Source organism: Phragmites australis, chromosome 1 (genome assembly GCF_958298935.1).
Source record: "Phragmites australis chromosome 1, lpPhrAust1.1, whole genome shotgun sequence".
Taxonomy (NCBI): Eukaryota; Viridiplantae; Streptophyta; class Magnoliopsida; order Poales; family Poaceae; genus Phragmites; species Phragmites australis.
The window spans coordinates 26112825-26136098 of record NC_084921.1 but is presented as its reverse complement, the minus strand read 5'-3'; the positions used below and the strand labels follow the sequence as shown (position 1 = coordinate 26136098).

General features: G+C 39.7%; 1 protein-coding gene across 1 annotated transcript; it reads left to right on the top strand.

Annotated features, from left to right (window-relative positions):
- The first annotated feature begins 389 nt into the window (after positions 1–389).
- LOC133913380 (callose synthase 7-like) lies at positions 390–23013 on the top strand. Its single transcript, XM_062356519.1, has 42 exons — positions 390–845; positions 1303–1403; positions 1914–2026; positions 2115–2199; positions 2301–2399; positions 2480–2632; positions 5064–5168; positions 5297–5388; positions 5465–5588; positions 6597–6728; positions 6882–6958; positions 7476–7566; positions 9206–9328; positions 9404–9521; positions 9714–10045; positions 10139–10191; positions 10272–10332; positions 13046–13127; positions 13220–13269; positions 13354–13440; positions 13526–13627; positions 13745–13833; positions 13917–13998; positions 14092–14252; positions 14354–14483; positions 14576–14679; positions 14751–14835; positions 14959–15110; positions 15340–15449; positions 15542–15661; positions 15736–15801; positions 15882–16068; positions 16155–16269; positions 16636–16758; positions 16847–16965; positions 17069–17152; positions 20116–20228; positions 20302–20531; positions 20983–21783; positions 21877–21927; positions 22012–22197; positions 22504–23013. The coding sequence occupies exons 1-42, from the start codon at positions 587–589 to the stop codon at positions 22741–22743; spliced, it is 5787 nt and encodes a 1928-aa protein (XP_062212503.1). The 5' UTR covers positions 390–586; the 3' UTR covers positions 22744–23013.
- The last annotated feature ends 261 nt before the right edge of the window (positions 23014–23274 follow it).

Sequence of the window (23274 nt, the reverse complement as noted above, 5' to 3'; positions counted from 1 at the left end):
GTAACCACTATATTACTTTCAATTGGATAGGTAATTCTATTTAACAATATAACCTAGATATCTCTTAAAAACAGTAATAAATAAGAGCAAAAATTAAAACAATGACAACTCCTACAGACAAATGTTCACTAAACCTGACAACAGATAAGGAAGAAATTATACACACAAGTTACTGAGATGGAGAAAGAACATAACTATGGCACATAACGATTGATGTGAAAAACATTTTCAAGTGGCTGCAGTTATTTTCGAATCTCAAAACACATGAACGACGCAAACAAGAGATGTATGTACACCCCGGTTTGGAGTTGCTTTTTCTATCCCAATCCCCCCGACACGGGACACCCCGGTCCGGTCGAAAGCTAGCCAAAGCGGCCAAAGCCATTCCTAAAGCGAAAAGGCGCGCTCCACACTCAGGCACAGCCTCGAGCCCTCCTCCCTCCCTCCTTTAAGATGCCTTGCCCCGCTCCCCTCCCTTCCCCACCTCGCTTCCTCACCACCACCGCCGCCGCACCCGCACTAGTCGATCACCACCGCGCCCGCGCGCACAGCAACAGGAACGCCGTCGGGAGTGGCGTCGCCGGGGATGGCGAACGCCCGCGGAGGCGGGGGGCCGTCGCCGATGCGGTCCCAGTCGGGGCGGCAGCGGGCGCCCTCGCGGGCGCTCTCGCGGGCGCCCACCCGCGCCTTAACCATGCGCCCCGACGGGTTCTCCGGGGAGGACGGCACCGAGGGCCCGTTCATGGAGGAGAGCGAGCTCGTGCCGTCCTCGCTCGCGCCCATCGTCCCCATACTCCGCGCCGCCAACGAGATCGAGGAGGAGAACCCGCGCGTCGCCTACCTATGTATGTGTGCGCGCATCCCTCTCTCACACGCACGGGCGCGTGCACACCGCAGCCATCCTGATTCATACGTTACAGCTTCTCTCTCGTTCACTGCCGCATTTTGCACGAACAGAGCGTGTTACGTCAGACAACACCCTTTTATATTTTTAGTCCTCTGCATAGTTCTAGTTGGAACATGAGTATCACCGGGATGCAAACACCGATGAGCATCGCAGAGTCCTTTGTTTTGTTAATTATTATAGCTTTTGTTTTGCTAAAGTTTAGTACAAAAAGAAGAGCACACTAGTTGAGTTAGTCAGTAGCTGTGATGCAGTCGCACCTATGCATGTTACTGTGACGCTTCTTTGAACGAAGAAGAAAAATTTAGCTAATTCATGTGCATAATTTTAATCATTCAGTTATATACTGTAATATCTCAATGTTGTTTTGACTTGTTCGGCGTTGCTTTCTAAACAAGGTCGGTTTGCTGCATTCGAGAAGGCTCACCATATGGATCCAACCTCCAGTGGACGTGGAGTTCGGCAATTCAAAACATATCTGTTGCATAGGCTAGAAAAGGTATACTTATTCTTGACGCTGATCAGTCGATGCCAAACTGAACTATCTGATTATCTGCCGTGAAAACAGAAGATCGTATTAACTTTGGTATCATTGTAAATTTGATTGGTGAAGTCGTAGAAACAAAGTTTGTTTTCTCAGATTTTTCTACTTTGCTCTTGTTATTGACCCTAGTGTAGACATCAAACGCCAAACACCTAGTTCGAGTGGTCTATAAAGGATTTTGTCAGTAAAACAGGCATTTAGTTATTCATGCAAAAAACCAATTATTTTCCATTAGTTTCTGGGAGAACTTTGTGGAGTGAGAGGTTTCGTAATTTCGCTTTCTTAGAAGAATACTCTGATGTGAAGTGTTTACATGCAAGAATAATACAAAAACCAAATATAACCAATGTGAATTGTCCATAATTCCGGAGTAAAATGTCTCAATATGTCAACCACTCTAGCTGCCATCCAACCAAAAACAATAATACATGTGTCTCCGCATGTTTACCCTTTTTTGTTTGGCAGGATGGACAAGAGACAGCGCGCAAGCTTGCTTCAACCGATGCAAAGGAGATACAAAGGTTCTATGAGCAGTACTGTAAAGAATATCTAGAGAAAGGTCACGAAACGAGAAAATCGTAAGTATGATCAACATTGCATTGAATTAGCAACCTTGCAAATTATCATACTTCGCTATGTTAACTTATTGTTTATTGAGTGACTTAGGGAGGAGATGACTAGATACTTTCAGATTGCGTCTGTCCTATATGATGTTCTGAAAACTGTGGCGCCTGGAATACATCATGCTGACGTTCTGTATCCCATTATTACATATACTTGCAGCATTCTATTTCACCTTCGTCACATTTTCTATATCATGTAATAAGATTACTTGGAATTTCCTTTTTGCAGTTTAAAGGCTTTGAAAAGGATAAAGCTTCCTTTTCACAGTACAACATTCTACCCCTAAATATTACTGGTTCAAGACAACCAATAATGGAAATTCCCGAGGTCATATACCTTCAGTTCATTTAGTTTTCTTTTGTGAATACCACATGTTGTATGAATTCACGTGCTGTGACATAGTGCAGATCAAAGCAGCAGTGCGTCTTCTTCGTAGGATTGAAGGCCTTCCAATGCCAAGGACTGAAGTATCCCAAAGCTCAGACGGAACGACGGTGTCTGAAGAGATGGACATACCCCATGATTTGCTGGACTGGCTCTGGCAAACATTTGGATTTCAGGTGCCAACAAATTGAATAGCGAATTGATTTCATTTTGTATACTGCAGTGTATTGCCTTATCAAATTGAAATCCTGCATGTTTGGTTTGGAATTCCTGAATTTCCATTCTTTTGGATTTTTTTATTAAGACATCGATTACAGAGATCAACCTGTACCACCTATTGGTTATTTGGATCACAGATTTTGTTAATAATTTTTTGAAAATACAAGTTTCTGTAAATTTGCTAATATGGATTTTAAGTTGTTAGGCAGTTGAGTAGCAGTTATGAAAATGTTGTTTGGGTGAAATTGGTTTTCAATTATTATATTATGGACCTATGCCCAGCACAGCTGCAAGGAAATATGAGTACTGTAGAGCGTGAATGGTACATGCAGTTGTTGTTCGTGTGGTATAGTTGGAAGGTTATCTCATAAATATGTTAGCTGCATGTATATCTCATAACTTTTTAAGTCAATCATGTTTGTTGCATATATGTTGGATTCCATCTTTAGCAATAAGTTTCTTAGTGGTCAAGTCATCTATATAAGGGGATTACTCCCTCTGTTTCGCTATATTTATCCACACCCACCATTGCGCACAAACCAAGGAAACCCATAACTAAGTGTAAAATTAGAGTAAATTTTACACAACTACACTTCTTTTGGGTTATGTATCATAGAACTACACTTTTTTGTTCCCATTTCGCAGAACTACACTTTCTTTGCAACAAATTTTTGCAAAACTACATTTTGAAGATCCTGAGCCCACATGGCATACTCACACTCTACATGAATATGCCATGTGGGTCTGAGCTGTTCAACCTAACAAAAGTGTGGGTTTGTTAAAATTTGTTATAATGAAAGTGTAGTTTTGTGAAATGGAAACTATAATAACTTACCTAAAAGAAGTGTGGTTTTGTGAAATGGAAACAAAAAAGTGTAGTTTAGCTATAATTTACCCAAAAGAAGTGTAGTTTTTGTTAGGAATAGCAACTTGTATTTCCTGGAGGCCCTGTGTCAGAATATATACACATGTACATGTGACAATATGCAAGAAACCCTTTATAGACTGGAGATATTACAAGAGAGAGATATATATCTAACACCCCCCCCCCCCCTCAAGCTCACGGGAGATCAACCACACTGAGTTTGGAGAGATACATCTTGTTGTGCCGCTTTTTGATGAGCCTTCTTCTTCCGGTGATTCAATTCCTCCTTCCTTTCCTCGCTATTCTCTTCGTGATTGCCATTCGATTCGACCTCTTGATCGTTTTGGCTTTGTTGGTGTTGTTCCTGCCGAGCCATCTTCTTATCGTGTTGCTGTTGTTCATCAGGAATGGCAGCATGCAATGGCAGAGGAGCTTGCTGCTTTTGAGCGCACCGACACATGAGATTTTGTTCATCTTCCCCCACATGTTCGTCCTATCACATGCAAGTGGGTTTATAAGGTTAAGACCCGTTCTGATGGTTCTCTTGAGCGCTACAAGGCTTGTCTTGTCGCCCATGGTTTTCAGCAGGAGCATGATCTCGACTATGATGGGACTTTTTTTTCTCTGGTGGCTCACATGACCACATTGCACACTTTTCTTGCTGTTGCTTCTGATACCATGTTAGGAATAACAACTTGTATTCCCTGGAGTTCCCTGGAGGTCCTGAACCAGTATATATACACATGTACATGTAACAATATGCAAGAAACCCCTTTAGACTGGGGATAATACACAGAGAGAGATATATATCTAACAGTTTTGTGATATTTGCTTGTAAAATTATGTTGAAGAGACCATGCTACCCCTTATTAATGCAAGAGAAAGCAGCCACTCCCCTACTTAATCCCATGCTTTCTTAAATGCTCTATGCATGCATACATGCTTTGGTTGCACACTTTGCATTAAAGTTTGTTGGAAACAACAAAACTAGCATGTATTCCCTAGATAGATGGAGGGAGTAAGTAATAAGAATCGAACAAAACTAGTGTAACCAAAAAAATATATCATTTTCATAGATCCTAGGGATGCAAGCAAGGAATTTTTTATTTACGATAAATAAAAATTGTTTCATGAAATGGATTTTTTCTTAAACTCAAAATGCGAGTTTTTACCCCCAAAAGAAGTATAGACTTCTATTATCTTTCATAATGGAAACTCTGTGAAGTATCTTACTGTGCTCTAATTATCTTTGCAACAAATAATCATGTTTATTTGCGACAAATAAATATTGTTTCATGAAATGGAATTTTTTTGTTAAACTCAAAATGCGAGTTTTTACTTCAAAAAGAAGTATAGATCTTCTATTATCTTTCATAATGGAAACTCTGTGTAGTATCTTACTGTGCTCTAATTGTGATTGATATAGTTGTGTACTTTGAATGAATACTATGTTATCTACTTAGACTGTTGGACTGTTGGTGAGCATGTCTTTAATAATATTATATTTTGTTTCATTCGTATAGAAAGGGAATGTTGAGAATCAAAAGGAGCATTTGATTTTGTTGCTTGCAAACATTGATATGAGAAAGGGGGGTAATGTCCACCAGAGTGAAAGGCACCATCATGAGGTAAATAGTCCTTTCAAACTTCTTATTTCAGTTATCTTGAATCAATTTAGCTTCTTGGGGACCCTTCTGCATATACTTCTCAGCTTCTACAAATGTAAAAACAGTAAACCTAATCATATGATTTGCAGATAGACAGTACTACAGTGATGCACTTGATGAAGAACTTTTTTCAAAATTACGACTCTTGGTGTCAATACTTGCATTTGAAGTCAAACATTAGGTAAGCAATGTAACAGTTTGATGTGCATCTTGTTCTTGAAATCATATATTAACTGTGAAGAATTTCTAAATCGCAGAATCCCAAGGGATGCCTCCGCACAACAGGCAGAGCTTCTCTACATAGGACTATATTTGCTGATTTGGGGTGAAGCTTCCAATGTTCGCTTTATGCCTGAGTGTCTTTGCTATATCTTCCACCACGTAAGTGGCACCGTAATTCTACTTATGATTCATTCCTTGTGTTGGAATTTTGAACTCCAGTTCTTTAGCTGTTTTTTCCTTGATCTGTTTTAGTTTTATTGTAAATTTAGTTTGTCAGATTCCTTTTTTTTCCCTGCATCAGTCTCAATAATAGTGACAAGCAGTGCTGGTATGTCAAGTCTTGTCAGTATATAAACCAGCCTTGATGTATCGGCTTCCATGCAGTGTGTGTGAACTTCATAGTATTGGTCGTACTAGCCGATATGCTAACACTGGTCTGCATGGATAACCCTGATTATACCATATGAGGGAATGCCTTGTTGTCCATGTCTGAAGGTTATGCTGTCACTGGATAGAGTCCTGAGAACACAAAGTTGACTTATGTGCCATGTGTGATGGTTTTTTATAATAAACCATGAAAAAGGAAATTATTTTTGTTGTTGAAAATCAGACTATTGGGACAGAGAATAGCGGTTCATCCTTTTTCCCCCGAAGGCAGAGACATGTTAGTAATTGATTGTTCCAGGCAACAATTTTACCACCTTATGCACAGTGATGCTACAGGTTTTGTAGATTTAGAAAGCATGTAAACATCTAGGGTACATAAGGTCCATCAGTACAACAAGACATTATATGGATATGTTTGTTGTGGCACAAGACGATAATTACTAGTCCAGTTAAGTTAGGAAAGAGTCTCTGAGCATGGAACACTTAAATTCAATACAGATCAGCACATAAACTTCAAGGGCACTATGTAAGAATGAAGTATACAAAATAAGTGGCATACCCACTGGTACCTTGAAATTGGTGCGACTGACTATCTATGATTTTCAAACTTGCATCACCGTTTTTAATTTCTTTTTTGTCTCAAACTCGTCTTATTTAAATAAAATCTTTAAACTGGACCTGCACGCAATTTTTTTCTCATAAATGGCCTAGTGGCTAATGCCGTTGGTCATGTACAAACATAAACTAACTCATTAATAATATTTTTGGACCTGGAGCTAGATGGCGAGAGATTTATATGACATAATATCTGATAGAAGAGAAGAATATTTTGATCCACCATTTCGTAGAGAGGGGAGCGATGATGCATTTTTGCAGCTAGTTATTCAACCCATCTTCAATGTTATGCGGAAGGTATGTGCTCTGTTTTTAGCCAACTTTGACTCTCTTGTATTTATGCCTACATCCTAGTAGACTGAAGCATGCAGATGTGAATAATCCTTTCTCTATTGGTTATCTTATATAATGTTCTTCTTTGCTTTCTGTAATTCTCTTTTCATGCAAAAGGAAGCTATAGGGAGCAAACATGGTACTGTGAGCCACTCAAAGTGGAGAAACTATGATGACTTGAATGAATACTTCTGGTAATTCCTTCTTAATAGTTGCATTTCTGTGCTTTTCCAACAGCCCCCATTTCACAGTGTAAGGCTCATTGTTGCAATTATAATCGGAAGTAAGAAATGTTGAAACCACTGTTGCAAAATCGGCTGCCTAGTCCGCATAGACACTAGGTGCCATCTTATACAGCCTATTGGCTGACTAGCACCCCTAATCGTTGATTAGGTGCTAGGCGGCACCCCACCGCCCGCCTAGTGCCTAGCAGCTTAAAACACTGGTTAAAACAATGGTGAGAAAAGGAAAAGTGACATGTCTACCCCTATCAAAGGTGCAATTGTTTACTGAGATCTATCATTGATTGGGCATAAATAGGGAAAAATGGCTTAAATGCACATTTGTTTTCTTAAGATATGTTTTGAAACATAGTAAAAGAAAATTGGGGTCTATATTATGAAAAGGAGGGTTTATTAGCAAGTGCTAGAAAATAAAGCAAACATGCTTTTGTTACCAGTGGTCTTTTTTGATAAATGTCCACATTTTCAGGTCGAAAAAATGCTTCAAAAAACTTGGATGGCCAATGGATCTAGCAGCTGACTTTTTCGCAGATCCTGCCAAACCTAAAAACGAAACCGAGGTTACTCATTAATTCTTTGCATTATTTTGATTTTTGTTGAACATGTACTGCCAGCAGTTTGACATAAGAATGACAGGTGTTTCTGATTTTTCAATACATAAGTTCACATCAGACGAACCATAATCCACGCATCAACAATTTGCTGACCTTTTGTTTACAGGCTCAATTTGCTGACCTTTGTAGGATTTGTCTCATGTGGGAAATAAGAATGAAATACTCGTTGAACTTTGAATATTCATTGTTTTATCCACTTTGTTGGGTTTAGCTTATATTAAAGATCTATAATTTTATCTGTGCAGTTCTGTCTTATTGTTCATGTGTACAAGACCATTTCGGGTAAATTAGCAAACTTTCACCTGCATTATTGCAGTAATAATGCTGAGGTCTTTCAAGAAATGCAATGTTTGGGTGAAGACTTCTACTCAGTCACATCACATCATATGAACACGTGCATTAGAGATCTCCTCCTCTCACATAACCTTGAGACATCACACATGTGTTGATACTCGTTTCCTACTATTCAAACCTGACTGAAGATCAGCCATGCCATCAGAGTTTTTCACCTCTCGGATCCGTCCCTTTTCATCACCAGAGCGTGCGTCTGCACCAAGGCTGTAAAAAAAACTACAGGCTTCCTGCTTCCTATCCCTTCAATCCTCCTCGATTCCTCTGTGGATGCCCCATAAAATTATAGATTTAGTGATGTAGTCCAATGCACACTGCAAGATTCTTGTGCCAAATATTTCCATATTGTAGAGAACCAAATGGACAAGTGATGCATGTCATTGTGCACAATGCAGTGGTTGTTCTTTTCGGTGCTCTACTCTACAGATGAATTTTATTTTTCACACATGCCATGTGTGCATAACATTGCATGTTCAACATTCCATTATTTATTTATTTATGGAACAGTGCATTATGCACTTGTCCTTTGGTTGTGTGCATCTGAGTTATATAGAGGTCGGGGGCTAACTCTTGTGCGGTTGTATCACCTTGATGTAACGATGAGAGTTAATAAAACTTCCGTTATCGAAAAAAAATTATGCACTTTTCCTAACTTTAAGAACTCTTTTGGTGCACATAGGGGTACAAGATGATTTCTGTACAAGGAAACATAATAGGTAATATGTCCAAGCACATTAACGATGGGAAGAGGTTCAGGGAAGTAAAAAAGAAAACAGTAGGAAGTGAGAAGGGCAGGGTTAGAAACTTGGAACACAATGGCAAAGCAATCAAGTTTAATTGAGTTTATTTGTTAGAGCATATTTGATTTGCGAGTCACAAATTTATTTGAGAGAATGCCACATCAAGTGATTTTACATACGTACTTTGATGATGATTACTTATATGTTAAAGGAATCTCTGGCCATTTGAAACAATATCCTTCAGAAAAGAAAAATTGTTCCTTCTGGACGTTGTTGTAATTGTTACTTCATGCTGTCTGTGGCCATGTACCAAATTGCTTCCTATTGATGATATAAGTTCCTCAAAATATGTCAACTTAGAAAAAGGGACAGAGAGGAACATAGATTCATTTGCAATTATTTTTTCATAGTTTCATATGCATGTCGCTGAAGGAAATTTGATCATAACTAATTATATCTGATATGATAGTGGAACTAACTTCAGATGTTCACAGAAACATGATCATGCGAGTAGCAGACGAAGGGTATCAAAAACAAACTTTGTTGAAGTCCGGACCTTTTTGCACTTATTCAGAAGTTTTGATCGAATGTGGGCCTTCTTTATATTGGCTTTCCAGGTAAATGATGGCCCCTGCATAAAATATTGTTACATTTTCCTGTATGTGCCATATAATTTGTTTCTTCACTTGCAGGCGATGGTAATTATTGCCTGGAGCCCTTCTGGATCACTTTCTTCTATATTTGACCCAGATGTTTTCAGAAATGTATTGACAATCTTCATAACGGCTGCATTCCTAAACTTCCTTCAAGGTACAACTTTACTTTGTCACTCAGGGATTCTCTGCATCTTATGACCTTACTTATTTCTTTTACTGCATATATCTTAAGCAAGTCTTGCTTGATTTCGACTTGTATGAGAAATCTTAATAGAATTTGATGATGCTCCAGTCCTTGTTTCAAGTGCTCTACAATTTCTGAATTTAGTCTTTTAAACTTTTTCAGCCACACTACAAATAGTTCTCAACTGGAAAGCTTGGAGGAGCCTGGAGTGCTCACAAATGACACGATACATCCTAAAATTTGTCGTAGCTATTGCCTGGTTGATAATTCTTCCGACAACATACGCAAGCTCTATTCAAAATCCGACAGGCCTTGTGAAGTTCTTCAGCAATTGGATTGGAAATCTGCAGAGTGAATCCATTTATAATTTTGCAGTTGCTATTTACATGTTACCAAACATATTCAGTGCCTTGTTTTTCATATTTCTACCAATTCGAAAAACCTTAGAGCGTTCAAATGCTCGCATTGTTAGATTTCTTCTGTGGTGGAATCAGGTAAGCATTTGTATATTGGACTGTATTCATGTACACAACTACTTAGCTGAATTGTTTTGTTTGTAGTTCTGACACGTTTTCATTTCAAATCAGCCAAAGTCATATGTTGCGAGAGGCATGTATGAGGGCACATGTTCACTTCTTAAGTAAGTGCTACATTTTCTTGACACCTGATTCTTCATACTTAGCATCTGTGTCTGATATTGATTTTTTTTTAATAAAACAGGTACACATCGTTCTGGATTCTATTGCTTATATGCAAGCTCACTTTCAGTTTTTATGTTGAGGTTGGTATAATATAGGCATTATTGTTTTCTACTAATGAGCTTCGAGCCTTAGATAATAACAATAAAATTTCACAGCTTGCCTATATAACCAGACTGTAACAATAGATGAGTAAGGTCTAATTTGCGGGTTCTGACTCTGTCCTGCTGTCATGTGGGGCCATGTCTACACACAGCGTACCAAGGGAGGCGGCGGCACCGCCACTATGCCAACACCTCTAACAGCCCAGGCTTAGAGATAAGGCAGCCTTATCTTAGGTTATTTTGCTTCAGAATAGTTAGTTTTCTTATTCATCAAGTTAGATAGTTATGTTAAGAGATAAGATCCATTTAGTTGATTGTTAGCACTAGATCTGTATCAAGCTAGCACATTTGTCTCAATCAAGAAAGAAGAAACCAAACTCTCTCTTTCTCTCATGGACCATGGTTACCACCTCAACTCTAGCCCTAGATCACAAGCCCATGACAATATGGTATCAAAGCCGTCGTTGTGTCCTTGACCATGTTGATTGGTGATGAGAACCTAGCGAAGAAGGTCGATGCCTTCACAGATACGTGCAAGGAGACAATTAGTAACATTGCGCACACCATGTCTCCATTAGCCAAATGGAATATGTCAAGGACAAGTCCCTTTTAGAGATAGAGGAGGTCTCACAACTGCCGTGTAGGGCAAACACAAGGGCGTCAAAGGCATCTTACCAACACCTGAGGTGTACTGATATGAACTGGGAAGGGGAACTAGCGTACTCGCCCTCTTTGCAGAGGCTCTGAGCAGCGATTACATGAGGCTAACTTATTTTATTGCTTGCTTCCTTCAACCTTTCGCCACTTCAATAAATAAGCAGCGTTTACACAATTGGTAACAACCAAATCTCTAGCTCAACCGACTAACAGATCTTATCTTAACTAATGAATCTAAACTGAACTAACTCTTATTGGATGTGACGAATCTAAAACTGAACTAACTTAAGCCTATGAAACTCTATCTTAACCTGGCACCAATTCTTGCTGCACCTGGACTTCCTTCTGCCGCCTCCTGTATGTGCGTCCGACAAAAGCATCTACAATATGTACATTGGCCTTGGCCCTACTAGGGATGCAGACAAGTTCCCACTTGAGCGAACCAGTGTCCCACTGCTTCCATAAGCTAAACTTCTTAACCTTTGACTAGAGAAAAGGTCTGTTGTTGTTGCTCAATCGTTGCGAGAAATTATTTAGGGGATCATGCACCTTGAGGACAAGGTCTGGCTCACATCCTTGCACAATATGGGGATGGCACAAATGTTGTACTTACACTTGAAGCTACGGCGGTACTCCATCTTGGTGTCACTTCATCGAACTGGTCAATGCCTACTGTAATACTCCGGCCCATTAGTGTGGTGCTGGCGCATGTGGTCTAGGTGTTTGTGTGGTGGGATTAGTCCCACATGGAGAGTTTAGATAGGTTTGAGCTAGCTTATTAACCTAAGTGCTCCAAACATACGTGGTCTGAGCACATTCAGGTTAACCCTTTTATACAAAACAAGGACGAAAGTGCAAGAGAGGTACTATGTGTACGTGGGCTTGTCCCACATAGGGGCTAGGCTATAAACAGATTTTGGATTCAATGTGTTACACCTACTTTAGGCTTCCTATGTGTAGCAACCCTATTAGGGATCTCGCTTCCCTTGGCGCATGGGGACTTTCGTGGAATACTTCAAGAAGTTCTTGACTTTACATTGCTACTTGAGGCCTCTCATAGCAGAGCAACATATCCAACTCCACCATCGGCATATAGGAGCCCCTCCCGATCGACGTATGCTCATCAAGAAGCGTGATGGGACCTGGTGGTTCTACATCGAGTACCACTCCTTGAATGACAAGATGATCATGGACAACTTTCCCATTCTTGTCATTGATGGTCTCCTTGCAAACTGTGTGGTGCCAAATTCTTCACCAAGTTTGACACCAAGTGCTTATTCACCCGGACATCAAGAGGACCATGTTCCACAAGGGCCTCTTCTATTTCTTGGTCATGGCATTCAACTTGACCAGCGCGTCACGTGACGTGCTTTGACCCTACCCCCGGAGCTTTGCCCTCTTTTTCTTTGATGGCATCCTCATATAGAGCCCAACGTTATGTCAACATCGCCTCTTCCTCAATCACTCCAAATACTTCTTTCGGAAATCCTTGGTGGCCTACCTAGGCCACACCATCTTTTCGACGGGTTAATTGTTCAACATTTATTTCCCAACTTTATTGCCCCCGCCCCACCACCAACACCACCCCCCCAACCCACCCCCACCCACCCACACACACACACACCAAAAGAAAAGAGAAAAGTTAAGAAACAGTCACAAAGAGTGTCAGTGCATTTAAACAATCCGTCAAAATTGTAATATTGTGAAATGTGTTTGAGACAAACTTTCTTAGATCACTTTTGTAAGGCCAGTCTAGATATATATTCAGTAGGGCACTCCACTGTTGTTCTTAAAGAAAGAAATAGGTTTCCTATACTTTTTTCATTAAACATGTTTTGATTCTGGCATATACTTTGCTATTACATTACCACTGTCCAACTGCTACACTGGGACAAATATTTATAAATTCCTAACTTATGGAATTCTTTCTTTTGCTTTCTCTAACCTCTTTGTTAGCTTAAGAGAAATCATTAATCTTTTATAACCTCACATATGCAAAAGTTACTGAGATTTTAATGCTTATTTACATTGGTAGATTTCTCCTCTTGTTGGGCCTACCAGAACAATCATGTTTTTGGGAGTGGGGACTTATGAGTGGCATGAGTTCTTCCCGTACTGTAAGTTTATTTTGTGATATTTTGTATTATTATATGTAATTCCTTTGCATAAAGTTTCTAGCACTGACAGATAGTATACTGAATTTTCACAGTGCAGCATAATTTAGGTGTTGTGATTACTGTATGGGCTCCAATTGTCATGGTATGTACCAATTTATTAGTTTCTTCTTGTGGGCATCTTTGAAATTTTTCGTCACTAAGTTGCTCATTTATATTTGACATACAGGTATACTTCATGGACACACAAATATGGTATGCCATTTTCTCCACCATATGTGGTGGAGTAAATGGTGCTTTCAGCCGCTTGGGTGAGGTTGGTAGCCTAAGACTAGTCGTAACATTGGAGTGCTGACATTCTATATTTAGTGACCTTACTGCAAATGTTCACTTTTCTGAAGATCCGAACCCTTGGGATGCTAAGATCAAGATTTGAGGCAATCCCAATAGCATTTGGCGAAAAACTTGTACCTGATCATGGCAGTCAGGTCAAAACACATGAGGTCTGGTTATGCTAATTTTTTTGTGACCAATCCTTTTTATGACACTGTTTTGAATTGACTTGATAGTGGATTTATGGTTATTGTTTTATACGTGTGGTGCAAAATCTTTTTCACCAGGGAGCCAAAAGGTCGCACATTGATAAGTTTGCTGACATATGGAATGCATTTATTAATTCTTTGCGAGACGAGGACTTACTAAGCGATAGGTTGCTGTCAGTTTTAACACTTCTTTTTTGTTTTTATTGAATTGCAACACGTCTTAGAAGATTGTTATTGCCTTTGTTTACAGGGAGAAAAATCTATTGATTGTTCCATCATCTGGCAGTAAAACTAGTGTTTTTCAGTGGCCTCTTTTCCTTCTTGCTAGTAAGGTACACACTTTTTCAGTTCTCAGTAACTGAACTGCTCCATTTTCTCCCTGAGTCAGTGCTGTTGTGCTCATTGCCATGATATTTTATATTTAGATTCCAATTGCACTTGACATGGCAAAGAGTGTCAAGAAAAAGGATGAAGAATTGAGAAAAAGGATAAATCAGGATCCTTATACCAAGTATGCTGTAATAGAATGCTACGAGACATTATTGGATATTCTTTACAACCTTATAGCAGAAGAAAGTGATAAGAAGTAAGCCATCTTTCTTTAGCCCCCTCAACTGATGCTTGGGCTTGTATTTGTACATACCTGGTTAGCTAATGACTAGATATTACATTGCACCATGGCTACAGAGTTGTTGATAGAATACGTGAAAGCATCGAAGATAGCATACAACGTCGGCAACTTGTGAAAGAGTTCCGATTGGATGAACTTCCTCAACTAAGTACTAAGTTTGATAAGCTGCTAAAACTACTGGTACTGGTAACCCCTACTCTTGTGTTTTCTTTATTAAAAATCTTTTCTTTGCCATGTTCCTTTTAACACTTCCAAAAATGAATTCGCTCCATTTGCAGAAAGATGATTATGATGAAAATGATCCAGCAAAGACACAGGTCGCCAATCTGTTACAAGATATAATGGAAATTATCACGCAGGATATTATGAAAAATGGACAAGGGTAAGATCTATGATGAAATAAGCACCTTCTTGGGTAATTTCTGATGACCCTCTTTTGTGTGAATCTTGCAGTATCTTGAAGGATGAAGACAGCCAAAAACAACTGTTTGCAAATATAAATCTGGACTGGCTAAAGTATGATGATTGGAGGGAGAAGGTTGTGCTTCCTCTTGAGCAACTATTTTCAATAGTAACATTTTTTGAAGGAATTTTAATAGTAAAATTCATTGTTTACATAGAAACAAGAAGTGTCTTATCTAGTGATATTCTGTGCTAACAGTGTGTTAGGCTTCAATTGTTGTTGACAACAAAAGAATCTGCTATATATGTACCGATGAACTTGGAAGCTCGGCGTAGGATCACCTTTTTTGCAAACTCACTTTTTATGAAAATGCCAAGGGCTCCACCAGTCCGCAGCATGATGTCCTTCAGGTAGGTAACCCAACTCACTCATCCACCATCTCCTTTCTTTCATCAATCCATTTTGTTGCCAAGGTTTTTGGCCTTTCCTTGTCACTCAGTTTGATTTTTTTTTTCTGAAATCAATAATGGCTTTCAAGGTCAGCATTTTTTATGTTACATAATACTTTACCAAAAAGATTTTGAGTATGAATTATTATTATAAGTAGTTTGTTTAACAGCTTGTCTGCTTTTGTGTCAGTGTTTTAACTCCATACTTCAAAGAGGACGTGCTCTTTTTACCAGAGGATCTTTATAAAAAGAATGAGGATGGTATATCCATACTGTTCTATCTACGGAAAATATACCCAGGTATTTTGTTTATGCTAGACCTCAAAACTGAGAAACTTACTTATTTTTCTGCTGTCATAAATTGATTCACCATGACTCTTGCATGCTGATAGATGAATGGAAGAACTTTCTTGAGCGGATAAAATTTAATCCGATGGTTGAAGATGAACTTAAAAAGATGGATGAAATCTGTCCTTGGGCATCTTATAGGGGTCAAACGCTCACCAGAACTGGTAAAATCACTGGTGCAATTCTGTGGTTCATAACATCTAACTTGTTCTGTAACTGTTTGCTTTTACTTTGTTAGTGAGAGGAATGATGTACTACAGGAAGGCGCTTGAGACCCAATGTGCTCAAGATATGAGTGATCTTGGTTAGTCTAATGTGTTCCCCTTTTCTTTTTCAAGTATGTGTCCATCTTTATATATTTGATTACATGTTTAAGTTTTGCAGCTAGATTGGACCGAGATAGAACAACAACATCCTATCAAGAGTCAGAGGCTGTTTGCGAAATGGCACAAGCTATTGCTGATATCAAGTTCACATATGTTGTCTCATGTCAAGTCTATGGCATGCAAAAGATATCCAAGGATCCGAAAGACCAAAATTGCTATCTGAATATACTTAATCTCATGATAACGTACAAAAGCTAATGTTCTCAACTTCGCAAAGAGATCTTGTATGTAATAAGCTTGGTCTGACCCATCTGACTTTTGAATTGCACAGGAACCCATCATTACGTGTTGCTTTCATTGATGAGAGAGAGGCTCCGACTGGAAATGGAACAACAGAGAAAACATATTATTCTGTTCTTGTCAAAGGTGGTGAAAAGTATGATGAGGTACTTATTGAATAAATGAAGTCTCACTTACCTTTGTATGATTCGGTGAAGTCATATAGAAGAGTTGACTGTTTTGTGGTAATGATGTCATCTTAAGGTTATGTTCTTATATAAGCACCTTTATTTCCTCTGCAAATAGATGAGTGTGGGCCCTGTTTCTGAAAAAAAAAAAAAAAGCACCTTTATTAAAATTTTACACTTATGTTTGAAGTTTATAGTGGTGTGTCAAACTTGTTCGTAGTTTCTCATCAGTTTTGTATGCTTATTTATTCAACCAAAATCTCAGGTTAAGCAACATGTGTTATTTCTGTGTACACATGAATAATTGGATGGTTTTCATCCTTGGCATTCTATTATTCATTTTAGGAAATTTACCGCATCAAACTTCCTGGCAATCCGACGGCTATTGGAGAAGGAAAACCTGAAAATCAAAATCATGCCATAATCTTCACTAGGGGAGAAGCACTCCAGGCCATTGATATGAATCAGGTTTGGTTTTGAATTTGATATTGTGCACAAGGTGAATTTGATATTGTGCACAAGGTTACACAGCACTGGTAATTTATTTTACTTGTAGGATAATTATATAGAGGAGGCATTTAAAATGAGAAATGTGCTGGAGGAGTTTGAGAGTAGAAACTATGGAAATAGCAAACCCACTATATTGGGCCTACGTGAGCACATTTTTACTGGAAGGTTTGTCCGTCTATCCAAAGATTTGTTCAATTTTGGTTTGTTCATGCCATTTATATGCTAAGTATGTCTTTTTACTAACATTTATATGTTTTTTCTATTTCAGTGTTTCATCACTTGCTTGGTTTATGTCCAACCAAGAGATGAGCTTTGTTACCATTGGGCAAAGAGTTCTGGCAAATCCTCTCAAGTATGCAAATATTTTTTCTCTCATGCTGATATGGATTGTACAATTGTCTTCTTCAAATGAAAATATATTCAAATCAGTCATCAGGATCACTTATAGCTCTTTGTGTTGCCAAACTTTTCTTCCCTTTGGCCAAAACCATGGCCACAAAGTATTTTGAACTCATTCGTCCATATCTTATGAACCAATCATTCCAAAGAAAATGATGTATCCATACATACATTAATATTTGTACATTGGCAAAATTTCCTGTTAAACACTATAATTGTGTGACGATTACTGAGGTACAGCACCAAATGAAGGCTATGCCTGATTTTGTCACACCCATACCATTTTCTTGTATTTTTAGTTCGTACAGGGAGTACCTCAAATATGTACAAAGTTCCCCACTTTTCGCCTTCTCCTTTCACCTTCGCTGAAGATAATCCTTTGACTACTCCTCACCATTGGACCCTGATTGGACCCTTTCAATCTCATGACTCATGGCAGACTGCCTATTTATATTAAGTTCTCCTTGCAACGTGCATAATTCAAAAGAGAACCAAGAAAGGGTCCAAAGGTAGTCTCTAGGATTTTTAGGGCCAAGGGTCCAAAGGTGACGATGTCCCTCCTCCTCCCTCATTCTCTCCTGAGGTGGGCTTGGGCCGATCTCTGTATAGTGTCTACAAGCACCTTCTGCCCCACCACTTTGCGAAAATCCCGATTCACGAGCAAGCCGGCCCACACGAGTGCGTGACGGCCCATGACAGCCCACGGTAGCCCAAGCCGTTTGCAACTTTTTCTCAAAAGCTTTGAGCTAAAGTTTTTCTCAAAAGTTTTGAGCTAAACTATTCTCAAAACTTTTTTTCTCAAAAGTTTTGACAGAAAAGTTTATTAGAGAAGTTTTCAAAAATAGAAAGGCGCGGAGGAAAAAAAAGTTTCCAAAAAAGGAAAGGAGGGGGCTGTCAAGAAGGGGGCGTGAATTAGCATGGTCCACCACTTTGCCTGTCCATGTCATCCATGTTGCGGCTCCTGCTACCCACCAAGCGCCACTGCCACCCGCTACCACTAATCCGGGGCTTCAGGTCCATTCTGCTACTGTAGTCAATGCAATGTGCTGGCATCCTACATGGCGACCATGGCACTACCTTGGCCTCTTCGTCTTACTCTGACAACCGATTTTGTGCTCCCCCAGATCTAATGTGCCACTGCCTTGGCCCCACTGTTGTTCCCTAACTTTGCCCCCAAATTCTAGGCCAGCACAAGCTCTTTTGGTCGAACCACGATGCCAGAGTGGACGCCATGGCGATGTTGTTTCAACGAGGTGACTTTTGCTGGAGTCAGGAAAGGGTACGGTAGAGCTGAGGTAGAGGTAAAGGTAGGGGCATTGGTAGGGGCATTTGAGGGAACTTATGCCACCTCTCTTTAAAACTCTGGAAAATGATGTTTTAATGGACACATTATTTTTGAAAGGTTTTTTTTATTTTTTGAAAGGCCACATTATGATTAGTCAACACCAAACCATAATGGTATAAGGCATAGCCTTCCTTTCATATTACACCTCATCAAATGCCGTATTATCACAGTGTCCTGTAGCCAGCTTGCCTTATACAATTTCATCAAATAATGTGTAAGTTGGGGTAGCAAATTCCTAATGTGATAATGATAGTTGTAGCCTAGTAGGAACGGTGTTTTGGATCACTTTTGGGTTCACAGGATCAAGATCCTAACAATCTTGTGTGCAATTACTAGGAATTTCAAATATTCTGTGTAAATTGGTGAGCTTATACTTCTAATCTAATTTTATAGTGAAGCTGGTCAACAACACTAACTCCGCAAAGTCATTATAGCTCCAAGCGGTGGTCAGCTGGATTGGGGTTGTGGGTTTTAACCACTAGCTGCAACTTGCCTAAAAACTAAGTGAAACTGTTTTTGGTGAAATAACATGATAACTGGCTAGAGTCAATCATTAATATGACCAATCCTAGCCATTTGCAGTGGAACCAATAATCGGTAATAATTGACCAGTTCCTGGCATTTTTTCTATTGATTAGACTGTTGCGAAGGTTATGCTTCGGTAATACGAAAGTTCGACAATGAGTGGGTAAGGGCAGTAATTCAAATATATTGTGGAAATGGTTGTTACTCTACGTGTACATTTAAGAAGCATGGAACTTGCTGGATGATGATAATGTAACTAACAGAACTTCAAGATGAAACTAGAAGTTTTATATTTGCATTTCTGTTATGATCTGGCTTTTACTGGGTAAACATCCAGAACTTCAAGATGAAACTAGAAGTTTTATATTTGCATTTCTGTTATGATCTGGCTTTTACTGGGTATAAACATCCGTCGGAGGGAGGTCTGATGGGAGTGACTTGAGGTAGGGAGCACTAGTTGAAAGAGGGCTTGAGGGAAATATTTGGGAGAGAGGAGACGTTAGGCAGACGGAGCACGTGAGTGGGTACTTTGGTTTAATGTCTTGCTTAATGACTTGTAAAACGCTATGGCAACCTTTATAAACTAGGTGCATTTAGCCAACCGGCGAACAAACTTGTTAACACACCAAGAGATATGTTTCCTAACAAACCGGAACTAGGATATATAGCAACTTACGTCTATTGGTATAGAAACCGATGATCCTACAACTAGATTTCGCTTGGCATCTATTCTAACTAAACGTGCTCCTAGCTAGAAAGGTGCCTCCATGCCACACGTGCATGTGCTGCTGCTGCTGCCTGGCCGTGCCTCCATGCCATACGTGCATGTGCTGCTGTTGTTGCCTTGTGGTGCGGACACCCAAGGGCACAGCTGCTTCTGCTGCACCACACATCCTATGGCCTTTACGCCTTCACAATTTATTTTCTCATTGTTGAATAATGCATAGTTTGTTTTTTCATATTTGTACATTTTGTCCCGTCATGTTATTGCTCTTACTGTAGCAAGGCTTTGTATTTCTATAATTCATTTTTGCAATTTAAAACAGGGTCCGGTTCCATTATGGTCACCCAGATATTTTTGATAGACTCTTCCATATCACTAGGGGTGGCATAAGTAAAGCCTCAAAGACTATAAATCTCAGTGAAGATATCTTTTCAGGTACCTGCATATCCTACAAATAACTTGCACTTATTCCTTATCGAATTACACTTACAGAATCCAATATTCTTAGGTTATAATTCAACAATGAGAGGGGGAAATATTACACATCACGAATACATGCAAGTCGGTAAGGGGCGTGATGTGGGAATGAATCAAATATCTAGCTTTGAAGCTAAAGTGGCCAATGGCAATGGTGAACAAACATTGAGTCGGGACATCTATCGACTTGGACGCAGATTTGACTTTTACAGAATGCTATCTTTCTACTTTACTACAGTTGGGTTTTATTTCAGCAGCATGGTAAGAAACTAACACTAATAACTGAAGTTATCTACATGAAACCTTCTGAAGAATGCTTATTATTTCTTTCTGATAGGAACAGTAAGGAGTGCTCTACTAGAAATTTAAATAAAACCAGAACTACAGCAATTCATTTGCAAACTTAAAAGAAGAAAGAATGTATCTCATATTATACAGAATTCTCCCAGCTACTGGGAAATTGCATCCACCACAGGTGGAGATAATCTAACTGTATGTCAATTTTTTTTCACGCCCATGTTGAATTTATCAAACAGAAAGATTTGTATAGTCTTTCATGTAAAAGTATTTCAGTTATTATCAACAAAGGTGCAGTGTATTTTGGTGTGCACATGCTCCAAGCATTGTGACCGAGAGTTTAAGCATGGTATCTAAATGTTGTGTGTCAACCCTGCATGTTTTGCGTACTGACAACCATAGTTCCTTCTTTCAGGTTACTGTGCTTACTGTCTATGTATTTTTGTATGGGAGGCTGTATCTAGTTTTGAGTGGTCTGGAAAAGTCTATTCTGCAGGATCCACGTATTGAGCAGAACATCAAGCCTCTTGAAAATGCTCTCGCTTCACAGTCTGTTTTCCAACTAGGATTGATTCTTGTCCTCCCTATGGTCATGGAAGTTGGCTTAGAGAAGGGGTTCCGCACAGCCTTAGGAGAGTTTGTAATCATGCAGCTTCAGTTGGCCTCTGTGTTCTTCACATTCCAGCTTGGCACCAAAACCCACTACTATGGGAGAACAATACTTCATGGTGGTGCTATATACAGATCTACAGGCCGTGGATTTGTCGTGTACCACGCAAAGTTTGCTGAAAATTACCGCATGTACTCCCGGAGCCACTTTGTCAAAGGACTCGAACTGTTGATACTTTTGGTTGTATATCTAGCCTACGGAAGTTCCTATCGCAGCTCAAAACTGTACCTATTTGTCACCTTCTCCATATGGTTCCTGGTTGGTTCTTGGCTCTTTGCGCCATTTATCTTCAATCCATCTTGCTTTGAGTGGCAGAAGACGGTTGAGGACTGGACAGATTGGAGGAAGTGGATGGGTAACCGAGGGGGTATTGGCATGTCTCTGGACCAAAGCTGGGAAGCTTGGTGGATAAGCGAGCAGGAGCACCTCAGGAAGACTAGCTGTCGCGCCCTTCTGTTAGAAATCATCCTTTCACTTCGTTTCTTGATCTACCAGTATGGCGTTGTCTACCATCTTAACATAGCACGTCGCAACAAAAGCATTCTGGTAACTTCTCTACACACAATCTGCATTCTCTGTTTCCTTAGTAGTCTGTACAAACAGCAGTGTATCCAAATGTAATGCCACTTTCCTTTCTAGGTATATGCATCGTCATGGGTGGTTATGCTCGTTGTTCTAGTTGTCTTGAAGGTAAGACTGTGACCTTTCATTTGGTCATAGTTACCTCCTTATGCTTAAAGTCCTTACTGGTTGTTTGTTCTTCCTCCCTTTTAGATGGTTTCAATAGGGCGGCAGAAATTTGGAACAGACCTGCAGCTTATGTTCCGCATCCTCAAGGGCCTTCTCTTCCTTGGTTTTGTCTCAGTGATGGCGGTCCTGTTTGTTGTCGGTAACCTCACGATTTCTGATGTCTTTGCTAGTATTCTTGGGTTCTTGCCTACTGGATGGTGTATTCTTCTGGTGAGTGCAACCCTCCATTTGCCAATATGTTTGATACTTTGAGCTTTTTGTGTTCATAAGAAACTGTCAAAAGAAGAATCCAGCATCTAGACCTGCTCACTAATTAAAAATAGTTCGATGCCACAATGATTCAAGATAATCATGAGAAGGCAGTTGATTGATAAGCACATTGATCAGCAGCACATCAAGCAGTTTGATCATTTAAAACATTGCCAAGATTGCTTCTACTAGCAATTTTCCCTCTGACAGGCTCAGATCATCCTCTTCAATCTGTATCTAATCATTTATATGATTTCTTGGTCGCAGATTGGACAAGCATGCTCACCATTGCTTAAGAAGACCATGATGTGGGACTCCATCATGGAGCTCGGGCGGGCGTATGAGAACATAATGGGTCTCGTTCTCTTCCTGCCCATCGGCTTCCTGTCATGGTTCCCCTTCGTCTCGGAGTTCCAGACGCGGCTGTTGTTCAACCAAGCCTTCAGCCGAGGCCTCCAGATCTCGAGGATCCTCGCCGGTCAGAAGGATTTCGGTGAGTTCAAATGACCCAGCTTCATCTATCCAGTGAACTCACCTCGGATGGCAAAGCAAGGCACCAGTGCTATGTTTGTCATGATGGGCGTCTGTAATGTACCTTCATGAGGTCTACTAGCTTCTGGACTTGGAGTTATTAGTTGGTCTATCATTATTATATTGTTGATGTTTTTCCTTTGTAAAGTGACAAAGTAACTAGAATTGACACCTACTGGTACATTGGTACCGGACTTCACGTATACACATTCTCATGAAATTATTGGACAAACTTACTCAGGATTACTCATGATATATGTATCAAATCAGGTAATTTTAATCCACATTTGAGTTCTGCCGAATGCAAATAAGTCGAGTCCAATTCATGCAAGTAGCAGTTGGCAGCTACAACTGCGAACTCATAGCTCACATTACAATTTTCAAGTGAGGTCTCTAGCCAATACCCAGAGATTCTATCCTGTCACGGAAACTGCTGAGTTCTCTTGGTACAAATATCCTGTCACGGAAGCAAAACAAATTGCATTCACTTCCAACGAGAAAAAAAGG